Genomic DNA, 13,367 nt, shown 5'->3' on the forward strand with positions numbered 1-13,367 from the left:
GCCATTTTGAAGGCAAACTTGACAAAAAATGCTTACCGGTACTTAAAAGATTTTCCCTGCTTTGAACTTTGCGGTACTTTCATTTACCGCGCACGCGCCCAAAGTAGGCGTCGAGTTTTACAAAAATGCAAGGTGGTGAAACTAAATTCATTGCGACGTCACTAATGCATTCAACACCAACAATCGCTCAACTCAAACCCACGACCAAGAGACAGACTGCCCATAAAATAACGTTGGTCATAACCCGAAAAACAACGGATTGAAACATTATTAATTTTGGAACACGATGTTGTAAATATTGCTGTTGCATTGTGTCAAAAAAAATATTGCATTTGCATTGTACGAAACAATGAGGAATCATTCATTGTTCAACAATTGAATATGGGCCATCATAATCAACCCATTCACCTAATAAGGTTGCAGTTTCAGGACAAGGTTTGTGGCCATACCGATAGTAAGTTTGTTTAAAAGCAAAATGTCATAGCCACAAACAGTGTTTTTTTAAAGGTGTCAAATTTCTCCAGCGGTTTCCCAAAATTAAATATGGCTATTTTTTGGTATTTAAATGAAACACTTGCGGTCTCTTAAAACTTCTTAGCGGTCACCCAAACCAAACCTTAAAAAAACCCTGGCCACAAACTAACCAAAAAATCCGCAGTGACCCCAAACTTCCACAACAACGTAAGAGCCGCATAAAACCAGGCAAAGAGCCGCATGCGGCTCGCGAGCCGCGGGTTGGCCACCCCTGCTATAGGCCTACATGAAATCGACAGCACTAGCGGTCGTGCCCTGCGCTCGCTTATGGTGTACGCCTCTTGTTTTTGATGTTCTTCTTAGAAGATAAAGATATTTGGTATGTGTTTACTCAATGTATTTTAGAGTTGACCTGTGAAAACCGTTTTCATTTACCTTAAACCGTTTGTGATCTGGAGCCTGTATATGCTACAAAGGTCGTCAGCACATAAGATTATTTTAAAGCGGTCATGCCCTTCGTTCGCTTATGATGTACGCCTCTCATTTATGATGTGGTGGTTAGATTCTTAAGATATTTTTTATGCGTTTACTAGATGTATTTTAGAGTTGACCTGTGAAAACCGTTTCCATTTATCTTAATCCGTTTGTGATCTGGAGCCTGTATATTCTACAAGGGTCGTCAGCGCATAAAATCATTTTAAAGCGGTCATGCCCTTCGTTCGCTTATGATGTACGCCTCTCATTTATGATGTGGTGGTTAGATTCTAAAGATATTTGGTATGTGTTTACTAGATCTATTTTAGAGTTGACCTGTAAAAACCGTTTTCATTTAACTTAAACCGCTTGTGATCTGGAGCCTGTATATTCTACAAGGGTCGTCAGCGCATAAAATCATTTTAAAGCGGTCATGCCCTTCGTTCGCTTATGATGTACGCCTCTCATTTATAATGTGGTGGTTAGATTCTAAAGATATTTTTTATGCGTTTACTAGATGTAGTTTAGAGTTGACCTGTGAAAACCGTTTTTGTTTACATCAAGCCCTTTGTGATTTTAAACCAGTTAAGACTAGTACTTAAAATGATAAAATAACAAATGCACAGTTAAGGGCAACATTTTATTAATGAAAAAAAATGAAACACCTCATAAACCCAATTTCCACACAATAACATACTCATATTGGGTGCCACAGTTATACGAAAGAAGAAATAAATGTGAAGAGGATAAATAATTAGAAGATTGATTTATCAAGCAAAAACCTGCATTTACAATGAGTACATTAAAAAGGGGTCATCAAGTAAACAGACTGAGAAACAAAAAAGGTGAAACAACATTGTACAGCTGAAAATGCAATGTGTTGCGAGTTACTGAAATAAAATTAAACCAGCTACCATGTGAAAGATGAGGTTGTATCAAACAATCCTGGCAAACAAGCTATCATAGCGATTACTGGTCAAAAATAATAGTTTTTCATTCCTGTCTAATGAATCACTTTTACTGAAAGAGTCTACATCAAAGTGAAAATGTATAAGAGATTAGATTAATACGAGATTAAAATAACACCAACAAATCATTGAACACATCTAACATAACAAGTTTGCTTTAAATTGGGCACAAGAATTGTTAAATAAACCTGCCTTCGGGTAGTACAGCGGCAAAAAACACACATATTTCGATTTGATTCATGTAAAACTGAAGTGTGTGGTAAATATCTTAAAATAAAATGTTCCCCTGCAAGTGAGACAAGAAGCATTTTGTATGCATCAATGATTTAGCAGACACTTCAGTGAGCTCATTTCACCCACACCATTCTTCCACCATCAATTACTTTCTTCCATGTTGTCCAAGGCAATCTTGAATTACCTTTGGAATGATTCTGCTGCTTTTTTCTGCTTCTATTCAGTTTTCCAGATGTTGATCTGCAACAAAAAATAAAAGAAAAAGCGTATGCAACATTTAATTTGACAATTAGGAGTTTACACAAAATTGCTTGAGTTAGGCCAGTAGAAATGAAAGCCAATGTTTTACAAAACCAGGATCACACTAGAGATGAGCTACCATATTTTTGAATATGCCTAGAAAGATAACAAATTACCATCTGCTAAAATAATAGAAACAGTTGAGAATGACAAGCATATCATGACCATTGACAACCACTTACCACATGTGTCATTGCTTTTTAAATCCAATGTCCCAAGTCCTTCATTTGATAGTGTGTTAGGCCCTAGTTTGCTTCACGAAGCACTATAGAAATGCTTCCCCCACCCTGAACTGTCACTTTTCATTACACCATTTGTTATCAGAACATGGATGCCTATTAGATACAACAACCTCGGCCCATTTTGTACTTTACAGTTTACAATCGAGGAGAATCTGGTACTGCTGCTATTTCACTGCTTAATATGCGTTTGCTTTTGTCACAACATTTCACATTTAACTGCCAATTTCATGTAAAACCCATTTCACCTGCGATTATTTCCAAAGAAAATATAATATTTTTCAATAAAAAATAAATTTATTGCTTCACTACCCTTGCCGATAAAATCGGGCAGTGTTATAACACATGTTCTAAAATTATAACACCGCCCGATAAGAAACGGGGATTTTTTCATAACACAAGCGCTTTTAATCGGGCACTTGTTGACGAATCGGGTGATTATGACTGTGATGTATGTATTTACCGCTAGATGTCGTCCCTGAGTTATGACGTCACGTTTCGTATATAACCGTGTACCGCGTCTTAAACGTGGCAGTCAATACAGGTAACCGCTTAAACGTGTGTGCGTTCATGACATGGTGTCAGAAGTGGTTTTTCAAATAAAATGGAAGGTTCGTTCTCACTGCCGGAAGCTATGCAATGGAGTGGCAATGTGTCACAAAACTGGGTTAAGTTTATTAGGGGATTTAGGCTTTATTTGACAGGTGTTGGTTATGACGGAAAGGCTGCAAAAGTTAAAACATCTATGTTGCTCCACGTGTTGGGAGAGCAAGGTCAAACCATCCACTCAACATTTAAATTTGAAGAAGGACAAGAAATGCACTTTGAAACTGTGGTCAATGCCTTCGAAAGCTACTGTTGTCCGAGGAAGAATATCACCAGCGAGCGATACAGGTTTTTTTCTAGAAATCAAAATGATGGTGAAAGAATAGATGTTTTTATAACCGATTTAAAAAAACTGTCTAAAAGCTGTGATTTCGGTGAACTTTGCGACTCATTAATCCGAGACAAAATTATTATTGGTATCAAGTGTGATCAACTTCGTCAAAGTTTGCTGCGGGAAGTGGAACTAACGCTTGAAAAAGCTATTAAAATGTGCATAACAAACGAAACAGTAAGATCGCAAATGACAATGTTTCGATCAACAAATTCTAAAAGTTTTAGCTTGGATGCTGTTCAACGCGAACCACGTGGTAATCAATTACCAGCGCCTCGAGTTTGCAGATTCTGTGCCTTGCGACATGACGTCAGAGCGTGTCCTGCCTGGGGAAGGCGATGCTTGAAGTGTGGTGGAAGAAACCACTTCGCTCGATGTTGCAGTGCAGCTAATCACCCGCAAGCGCAACGCGCGGATACAATTCAGACGTACAACATGCAATCTGTAAGTACCACTAGTTCACCAAAAGATTGGCTTGTTGACATTTTTGTGCTTTCATGTACACTTCGTTTTAAGATAGATACGGGAGCCCAAGTTAATATTTTGTCACGGAATGATTTTCAAAAACTTCAGGAACGTCCATATGTTTCTTCTACTAATATTCGATTGATCTCATATACTGGCCACCATATTCCAGTTTGTGGGACAATTAGTTTAACACTTCAATACAGAGAGCAATCATTTACTCTACCATTTGTTGTTGTGGAGATTAATGCATTGCCTATTATAGGATTAAATGGAGCAGTAACTCTTGGCCTAATAAATAGACTGGAACCGATTGTCAGTGACGAACAAAATTTTCTGTCCAGCTTTTCAGATTTATTTCAAGGGTTGGGTTGTGTTCCAGGTTGTCACCGAATAAAGACCGATAGCAGAGTTTGTCCCGTAGTCCGTCCCAGAGTTGCAAGTCGGGCCGGGCTTTTCGGGCCGGGTTCGGGTTCGGGCCGGGTTCGGGCCGGGTTCGGGCTTAGGTATTTGTGAGAAAACGGGCTTAAAACGGGCCTGACTTTACGTTCCGTGTCCGCCATTTAAAAAAACAAAATAAAATCACTCGGCTAAGAAACTCTGGCTTTGACCTAATGCCCACTCTACTCTAAAACGTATTGTTTACCCCATGGTCTACTATTGATCATTGTATTTGTTGTCTATCTCTTTTTTCTTTCTCATCCTGTCAATCAAAATTTCGGGCCTAAACGGGCTTCGCAAAAACGTTTCGGGTTCGGGCCGGGCTTCGGGCTCATACTTTCGGGTTCGGGCCGGGTTCGGGCTCAGATTTCGGGCCCGCTTGCAACTCTGGTCCGTCCCAGCAGAAAAATTCCATTTGCACTTAAAAACAAACTACAACAGGAGCTACAAAGAATGGAAAGCATGCAAGTAATCAAAAGAATAGAAGAACCAACTAAGTGGGTGAACTCTCTTGTAATAGTAGAAAAGAAAAACGGAAAACTAAGAGTTTGCTTAGATCCGCGAGATTTAAACAAAGCAATTTTGCGTGAGCATTTCTGTCTTCCGACTAGAGAAGAAATTATTGGTCAATTTTCAAATGCTAAAGTATTTTCTAAACTCGACGCTTTGTCTGGGTTTTGGCAAGTAAAGTTGGATGAAGATAGTTCTAAGCTTTGTACGTTTAACACTCCGTTTGGACGGTATAGATTTTTGCGCATGCCGTTCGGCATTTGTTCTGCGCCAGAAGTGTTTCACAAGTTGGTGTACATGATGTTTGAACACATGAACGGCGTTGTAACGTCTATGGACGATATTGTGGTTTGGGGTTCAACTAAGCAGGAACATGACATGAGGCTTAAAAATGTGTTAACGGTTTTGCAACGCAATAATCTGAAACTCAATAAGGAAAAATGTGTGTTCGGTGTAGACAAGATTACTTTTCTTGGTGAAGTTGTTAGTGCTTCAGGTGTTCAACCTGATACAAATAAAGTTCATGCAATAGAGCAACTAAAGCGTCCTCAGTCTAAGGGTGACTTGCTGAAATTTTTGGGAATGGTCACGTACCTAGGTCGTTTCATTTCCGACTTGTCTACTAAAACATCTTCTTTGCGTTTGTTATTGCATAAACGGAGCAACTGGGAGTGGACGGAAGCACACGAAATGGAATGGAGGAATTTAAAACGGTTGGTCACAACTGCCCCAGTACTTCGGTTTTTCGACCCCAAGAAATCGATCAAAATTTCGGCAGACGCATCTAAACATGGACTTGGAGCTGTAATTTTGCAACAGCATGACAACATGTGGCAGCCAGTGGCTTATGCGGCAAGAGCTTTAACAACCGCTGAAACAAGGTATGCACAAATTGAAAAAGAATTGCTTGCTATCACCTTTGCATGTGAAAGATTTTATCAGTATGTTTATGGTCAGAAGTTTGTGGTAGAAACTGATCACAAACCTCTCATAGCGTTGTTTCTCAAGGAGTTAAATAACTGTCCGTTGCGCATTCAACGTCTAATGATCCGGTTGCAAAGATTTCATTTCACCGCAGAGTTTACTCCAGGTAAATTCATGCACACAGCTGATTTGTTATCAAGATGTGTGGAGAACAGTGTGTCCGTTCAATCGCTTTCTTGTCATAGTGTATGTGAATATGTAGATCTAATTGTATCCGCTATTGCTTGTATGCCATTAGTTAAACAAAAGTTACAAAGTAAAACCATATGTGACGAACAGTTGCAAATTGTAACGCGTCTTGTAAATAATGGTTGGCCTTTACATAAGCGTGCTTGTCCTGTTTTAGCAAAACCCTTTTGGGATGTCAAAAATGAACTTTCTGTTGTTGACGGTATTTTGTTTCGTGGATCTCGAATAGTTGTTCCAATGTCTATGCGCAGTTATTTTTTAGAACGTGTGCATGAAGGCCATTTGGGTGAAGTAAAATGCAAATGACGAGCTCGAGAAAGTATATATTGGCCTGGGTTATCCAACGACATATCTGGTTTGGTTTCTTCCGGTGCCATTTGTGCAAAATTTAGGTCACAGCAACAACGCCAACCGTTAGAACCTCACCAAGCTCCTTCTTATCCGTTTCAGAAAGTGGCAACTGACCTGTTCTATTGGAACCGAAAAATGTTTTTGGTAACAGTGGACTACTACTCCGGATATCCAGAAGTAACCCCGTTGACTACAACTTCTGCGGCGTCTGTTATAAGTGGTTTGAAAACTATTTTTTCCAGGTTTGGAATTCCCGAAACTGTTATCAGTGATAACGGTCCTCAGTTTTCTAGTGAGGAGTTTGCAAAATTCGCCGAGGAATGGGGCTTTCTTCATTTAACCTCGAGTCCACATTATCCACGATCTAACGGACTGGCTGAGAGGAGTGTCCAGACAACGAAGCAACTACTTAAAAAAGCTCACGCCAGTGTACAGGATTTTAACAAAAGTTTGTTAATATTTAGGAGTGCTCCTCTCCTTTGCGGAAAATCGCCTGCACAGCTTCTCATGGGTCGGCAAATCAGACACACGATGCCCCTGGATATCGAAAAGTTAAAAAGTTCAACTTGCCGTCCGTTTGGAAAAGAAAGAAAACAACAAAAGAAGTATTATGACAGGGGAACAAGAAACATGCTGCAATTACAAGTGAACACTCCTGTAAAACTTTACAATACCCAAAACAAACTATGGGATCAACAGGGAACTATAGAAAAACAGTTATCTCATCGCTCTTATCTTGTAAAAACTAGTGATGGTGTATTATATCGGCGTAATCGTGTTCATTTACGTCCATTGAATGTTATTGTGAATCCTTACCCTTCGAGACGTCAGTTAAGTTCAATTTAAACGAAGGGAAGTTGTGATGTATGTATTTACCGCTAGATGTCGTCCCTGAGTTATGACGTCACGTTTCGTATATAACCGTGTACCGCGTCTTAAACGTGGCAGTCGATACAGGTAACCGCTTAAACGTGTGTGCGTTCATGACAATGACCTTGTCTCTTACATGCATATTAACACTGCAAACTTAAACTGTTGATTACAATTATTATTTTTTTCTCATATTGACAAGCGACTTATACTATTTATTGCAAGATGGCTGGTTCCTATTCATCAGCACTGTGCATTTAAACTATTATCACACAATCCATACAGCCTAATCTTATTTTTTGTGGTAAGCATGGGTCGCTAGTAGGTCAAAAACAAAGAGTTCAGTAAGTGTCATGAAGAGTGATAGCAAATGTTATTTCTAATTTTGAATTTTTGCCTATAGATTTAGAATCTAAATCTAAATTTTAGATTGATTTTCCCCAACAGTATCCCACTAAAATTCCTTTACTTTAAGACATACATGATAGTTACCTTAAACCAGGGGTCTCCAACTCTAACTTTGTCCGGGGTCAATTTTCGAACTGCTTTGAAGCCGCGGGCCACATGCGCCCTTGGATGCCAAAATGCTTTCAAAGTCCCTAATACTGCATGCTACACCACTTTATTAACACTTTAGGCCAGCATTTTCCAAACTAAGTAAGTCTTTGGTCATTTAGCGGCTGTCGCCGCTATTTTCGTTAACTTTCAAGATGTCATGTCTTTACAATCTCACTTGCGTGTTGATCAAGGCTTTTTTGTATTTCATCACAAGTAACAATGAAAGCAATTGTTGGGCATAATTTAATATCTTAGTTTTATCTGTGATGTCACAAACCGCTCTTAGATCTTTGATATGTGTAACCAAGCAAATATTATTTCGGTGAAATGAACCCTAAAATGTGATGGTAAAAGCGAAAATTACTTGTAGCAGCTGAAGATTTCATTTTGCTTTAATTAGCTTTAGCATTGAATTTATCTTGGACCCCTAGTCCAAATCGGGAAAATTACAAAACGTTTGTTATGAATAAGAAATGGTTTGGAAACCGCTGTCCTAGGCATCTGAAACAGTCTATATGCGGCCTACTCAAGTGTCAATAAAATGTTGGTTAGCCTTCAAACGTATGAGTTCCTCATCCATAAACCTACAGTTAACACAAGGAACCAAACGGATTCTGATGTTTACGCTTTAATGATCAGACAATATTCGCATTATTTCATCATAATGAACCACAAAAGTTGATTTTTTTAACTTAGTGATCAATATCAATAATTTTCCTTTGTTGAACACTCGACGGGTGAGTAAAACAAAAAACTTTGTCATCTTTGGCAATATATTATTATATTTTTCATTTGCTGATGACCCCGCGGGCCACGAAAAATTGCCTCGCGGGCCGCGTGTTGGAGACCCCTGCCTTAAACCCAGGTGTAGAAAATCCATAAAGATAAAATTTATGGAATAAAAGTAATAAATACTGAGTGCTTCTGAATTGGCTAGAAGGACACATAATGTTATTCCTACATGCAAATTTATTTTTGGTGAAAAATTCATACTTTACCGGCTTGTTGTAGCTTTAAGTTGTCTGAAGCAGACCATACTTTGTAGTATAACCATATTTATTCAGCAGACAAAATAAATGGGTAAAAACAGGTCTGTTTTAAACAGAGAAATAAAGATAGTTATGTGTGTATGTATGTTTGTCTGGTGAACAACATATGGAGCACCAGTGTTTAAAAAATAAAGGGACAAACAACAGGTCTACATTTTAATCAGGCGAATCTATGGACACAACCGGAACCACTGTCTCAAATTTAGCATGCCCATCAGCATGAATGTCCTTGGAAACATCTTTGCGTGATGTTCCATACAAGTGAGAGTTCGTGTATGGGACTGTGTCACCATCTTGCCGGCGTTCCTCATCTGTCGGAAACTTGTATGATACATTGCCATAAAGACGCATGAACGGACACTGGTTGAGCATGAACTGGCAAAAATCCACACGAATTCCAAACCACCCTGAAAATAATTTGCAAAAATGGTCAAGTGTGGTTGTGAGGAATTGTTTGTACACTTTAGCAGAACAACAGGGGACTGGTGGCCAAAAAAACAATAACTATGGGCCAACTGCTGGGGATCTGTTACAAAAATAAAACTGCATTTCTTAAGCAATTGTCTGCAAAACAGTCACAAAATTAAAAAAAAAAATTTCATAATCATAAGAAAAACAACAATTCAAAATTCAGCTTTTGTATTTAAAGCCATGTACACATTGACATTTCAGGACACAAAGCGTCATTTCTTCGTGTTGCAGGTAAGGAACAAAAATGTACTATTTTGATGTGTATAGATCACGGGGCAAACAAACAAATGTCACATTTCCATGTAAAAAGAAAAAACTGTTTAGTTGTCTTATAAGTGCACACCTAAGTGTCTGGTAACAATAAAGTTTTAATGTACTTACATTTGTTTCCCCCTTTACTTCCAAATGTTCCAATAATAAGTGCAAGAATGCTGATATGAAGTGGAATAAATATGTTGGACCATGGTATGCTGTTGTATCCATCAAGACGGTATGCCAGTAAAACCTAAAAACCACTGCAGTTAATATCAAGGTTCAAACAACAATTTGATTTCTTGCAGAACACCTGATGATTTTTCACAGAGCACTGGTGATTTTTCACAGAGCACTAAACTTGCGGGGGATTTTACTTAAATTTGTACTTGTGGTTTGTAAATAGGCACTGTATCACTTGGAATATAACCTGTGTCCAACTTTAAATTAGTGTTGTATAATTTAACATCTACTATGTGGTATATTGGGGAGAAATGAAAATGTTTACAATTGGTACCAGGAACCACTGAATGAGTGTCTCAAAAATGTTTAGTTCTCCATGAAAGAATATTAGAACCATACGAAACCACAGTACATAACAGCTTAAAAATTGTACAGTTTTATAAATGCTGCCCTTTCAATAACATTAACAAAGGATTATAAGTAATAAACCAGGGGGGCTCAAAGAAGACAACTTACTTGAAATGTAAGCAAAGGAATCACAACAAGGATCCATGTACAAGCCATAACAAGATGCGAGCGTCGGTCTGACTCAGGGTATGTTGATCTAAAATAACCACGCAAAATTATATCATGGTAATAATAGAACTTGTCTGAGTGCTTAGTTTGTACCATTAATTTGTCAAAATGTGCATTTTGGGCAAGTTTGTATATTGGTGGATATTAAAATGTACCATAAACAAACATTTGACAAAAACTTGCAAATCAAACCTAAAACCATAACATATGTAACATGTTTATTACAGATTGAAACAACATTATGGGTATTTTAAAAATAACTTTGGTTTTGCTACATGTGAATGTGTTTTTGTTTGTTGCTAGCAAACTTGTTACCAACAAAAATGTAATGGTAGAGAATTTTTTAGATGCTTACCTGAAAAATATTAGGGTCCATACGAAGTAGTAAAGTACAGCAATACTTGGAAGACACATTACTATCCACAGTGGTATAAACACTGCTGCCCAATCCCATTTAATGATCCCATCCAATTGCAACGCAACAAAGATAAACAGCAATATATTCATTGACAGTATCACTTCAAGCTGGAAGGAAACAATAAAGATATTTATGTAGTCACTGACAATAATACCCTTAAGAATATGTATAAGTTTGAATGCTAAATTACCCAAGGTACAGTTTTAGAATCTCAAAGGGAGTTTATTTACTTCATTAGATTCTTGTAGGTGCTGTACATGTAATACTGCTAACAACAGGTTAGGTACAAGAACAAACTATAACTTTTTATCTGAAAATGCTATTACATCTGGAATATTAAAAAAACTGCCTACATTATAACAAACTGGTTGATATGCAACTGTACAATGAAAGGATTGGGCTGCTTATTATGCACTGACAAATAACCTCTAGTGCAGTGATTCATTACTTTTTTGCAACATTACAGGCTGTTTTGCAACATTACAGCCTCCAGGGGTTTTTTGCAGCTCGAAATTGTAAGTTATGTGTGCACTTAGTTTTTCAGTTATCCATTCCCAACAATTTTGAAATACAATACATATGTTAAAGTTTTATGCTGTATTATTTTTCACATGTGCCACATCTTATTGTGTACAATTCGCACATATGAATTTCATTTTTTTTTTCACCTTACACAGGGACCAAACAAAAAACAAACCTCTAGTGATCTGTCATGCTTGAAACCCCAAATACAGGCTGCAACAGCGACTGGGGAAGCAAAAAACAGAGGCGTAAAGACAAGAATCCACATGTTCTTCTGTCCACCTGCTTCCACATTATCACAAAGCAACAACTCAAACATCAGAAGAAGCAAATGCATTCCAACAGTGATTAGCATGGCTTTGTAGTCTGTGTAACCATTTTGTTCCACTCTTAAAATTGCAAATAATTGAGTAAATAATCTGGATATACATAAGATGTGGTTTAAATACTACTGCACAAATTAGTAAAGTTTCCAAATCATAATTGAGGCGACCCAGAAATATAAAAGATTTATTACACATAATTCATTCATACTATAAAAAGCTAAATAGATTTCCTTTAATGTCATATTAATTATTATTGGCAAAGGATATGTTTGTAAAAAAAGGTGCAAGATTCTTTATGAAACTTGAATTTTGTGTACAAAAGAGAACAAGAATTATAACCAATATGTATAAAAAAATATCTATCCCAGGTTAGAAGTTTGAATGGAGCATGAGTACCAAGTTTATTGAGATGACACATAAAAAAAAGCTTGTATCAACATATTAACTTCTGTTTACCTATATTCTGGATGACGACACCAAACCACACTGCCCACAATTGCTCCAATTACCACAAACATGTTAAGAAACCACATCGGAATAAAGAGGATCCACATTGACCAGTCAATGTCACCACTGAGTCTCAAAGACACAAGAATTGATAGGGGAAGGAGGCAAATAAAAAATGCAAATTTGCTGTAAAATACATTGAACAGTTACATCAACAGCAAGGACACCAAAAAAACATTATCAAGTCAAGAGTCCCGGTTTTTTAATGGAAAATTCACCAACCAGTTGTTGAACATCTACACTAGGTCAACCTGTTTGGTAAACAAATCTAGTATGTACAGCAAATTCGTATGTAAGTCAATAAATGCACAATGAAATACTTATTTCATTTCTTTAATACTATGATGTTTTTCTATGCCTCAATCTTTTACTTTTAGTGGTAACTATATAATTTAATTATATAATTAGATTGGCCCATAGTGATCATCAAATCACTGATTCTCTTTGTTGTTAAGACAAAAAACATTTCTAAGTTATCTAAGTGGAATATTATTAAAATGGGATTAGGTTATTGACAGATCAGACTTACAGTTTTATACACAGAAAACACTGCCAGTTTGCAATTAAAACAGTAAATTACTTAAAAAATCAAATTGCTTGTGGGTTTTATTGGTAAGTCGAATGTTCCCTTTCAAAACCAAAACAATCTTACCTCGGATTGAAATCCTTGAAAACTTCCTTCAAATCCATTTTTCTGTCAAGCACCGGGACTAAATTAGACAAAGCAAACACTCGGGCGAAACGAACAACAATATCGAGCTGCTACAACGCTTCTCTTCCAAAAAAATCTTTTTTTGTGATGATTTCTATGATGTATTGATTTTTTTTCACAAAGGCAATGAGAGGGGGAGAAGGGGCGTATTATTTTTTTACATTCATATCAATTTTACCAAAGTTTTTACAGTCTAAAAAATGTAAAAATCGTAGTGACGTACAATGACAAATCCCTAATAATTTTTTGTAAACTTCAACCAATATTAATGTTTACAAAAAATATTGGTAATATTGAACTTTGATTTGGTTTAGATTTTCTTTCAATTCTTAAGTAAATTTATGCTTGCCAATAAAC

At 37.1% G+C, this 13,367-nt stretch overlaps 1 protein-coding gene, 1 long non-coding RNA gene and 1 pseudogene across 3 annotated transcripts; 1 reads left to right on the forward strand and 2 right to left on the reverse strand.

Annotated features, from left to right (window-relative positions):
* Positions 1 to 1,569: 1,569 nt before the first annotated feature.
* On the reverse strand, positions 1,570 to 3,110 carry LOC145237648 (uncharacterized). The gene is made up of 2 exons (XR_013862016.1): positions 2,633 to 3,110; positions 1,570 to 2,390 (listed from the first exon to the last, which is right to left on the reverse strand). It is a non-coding gene; the product is annotated as an uncharacterized LOC145237648 (long non-coding RNA).
* A 10-nt stretch (positions 3,111 to 3,120) lies between these two features.
* Positions 3,121 to 4,525, forward strand: LOC145237647 (uncharacterized; annotated as a pseudogene). Its single transcript, XR_013862015.1, has 2 exons — positions 3,121 to 4,070; positions 4,474 to 4,525. The product of XR_013862015.1 is annotated as an uncharacterized LOC145237647 (transcript).
* A 4,507-nt stretch (positions 4,526 to 9,032) lies between these two features.
* On the reverse strand, positions 9,033 to 13,093 carry LOC145237644 (transmembrane protein 185B-like). The gene is made up of 7 exons (XM_080100584.1): positions 12,951 to 13,093; positions 12,248 to 12,424; positions 11,641 to 11,854; positions 10,881 to 11,050; positions 10,466 to 10,553; positions 9,896 to 10,019; positions 9,033 to 9,450 (listed from the first exon to the last, which is right to left on the reverse strand). Exons 1-7 carry the CDS (start codon positions 12,986 to 12,988, stop codon positions 9,200 to 9,202), a joined length of 1,062 nt encoding a protein of 353 aa, XP_079956710.1. The 5' UTR covers positions 12,989 to 13,093; the 3' UTR covers positions 9,033 to 9,199.
* Positions 13,094 to 13,367: the final 274 nt, after the last annotated feature.

This window comes from Phallusia mammillata, chromosome 7 (genome assembly GCF_965637545.1).
Source record: "Phallusia mammillata chromosome 7, kaPhaMamm4.hap1.1, whole genome shotgun sequence".
NCBI classification, from domain to species: Eukaryota; Metazoa; Chordata; class Ascidiacea; order Phlebobranchia; family Ascidiidae; genus Phallusia; species Phallusia mammillata.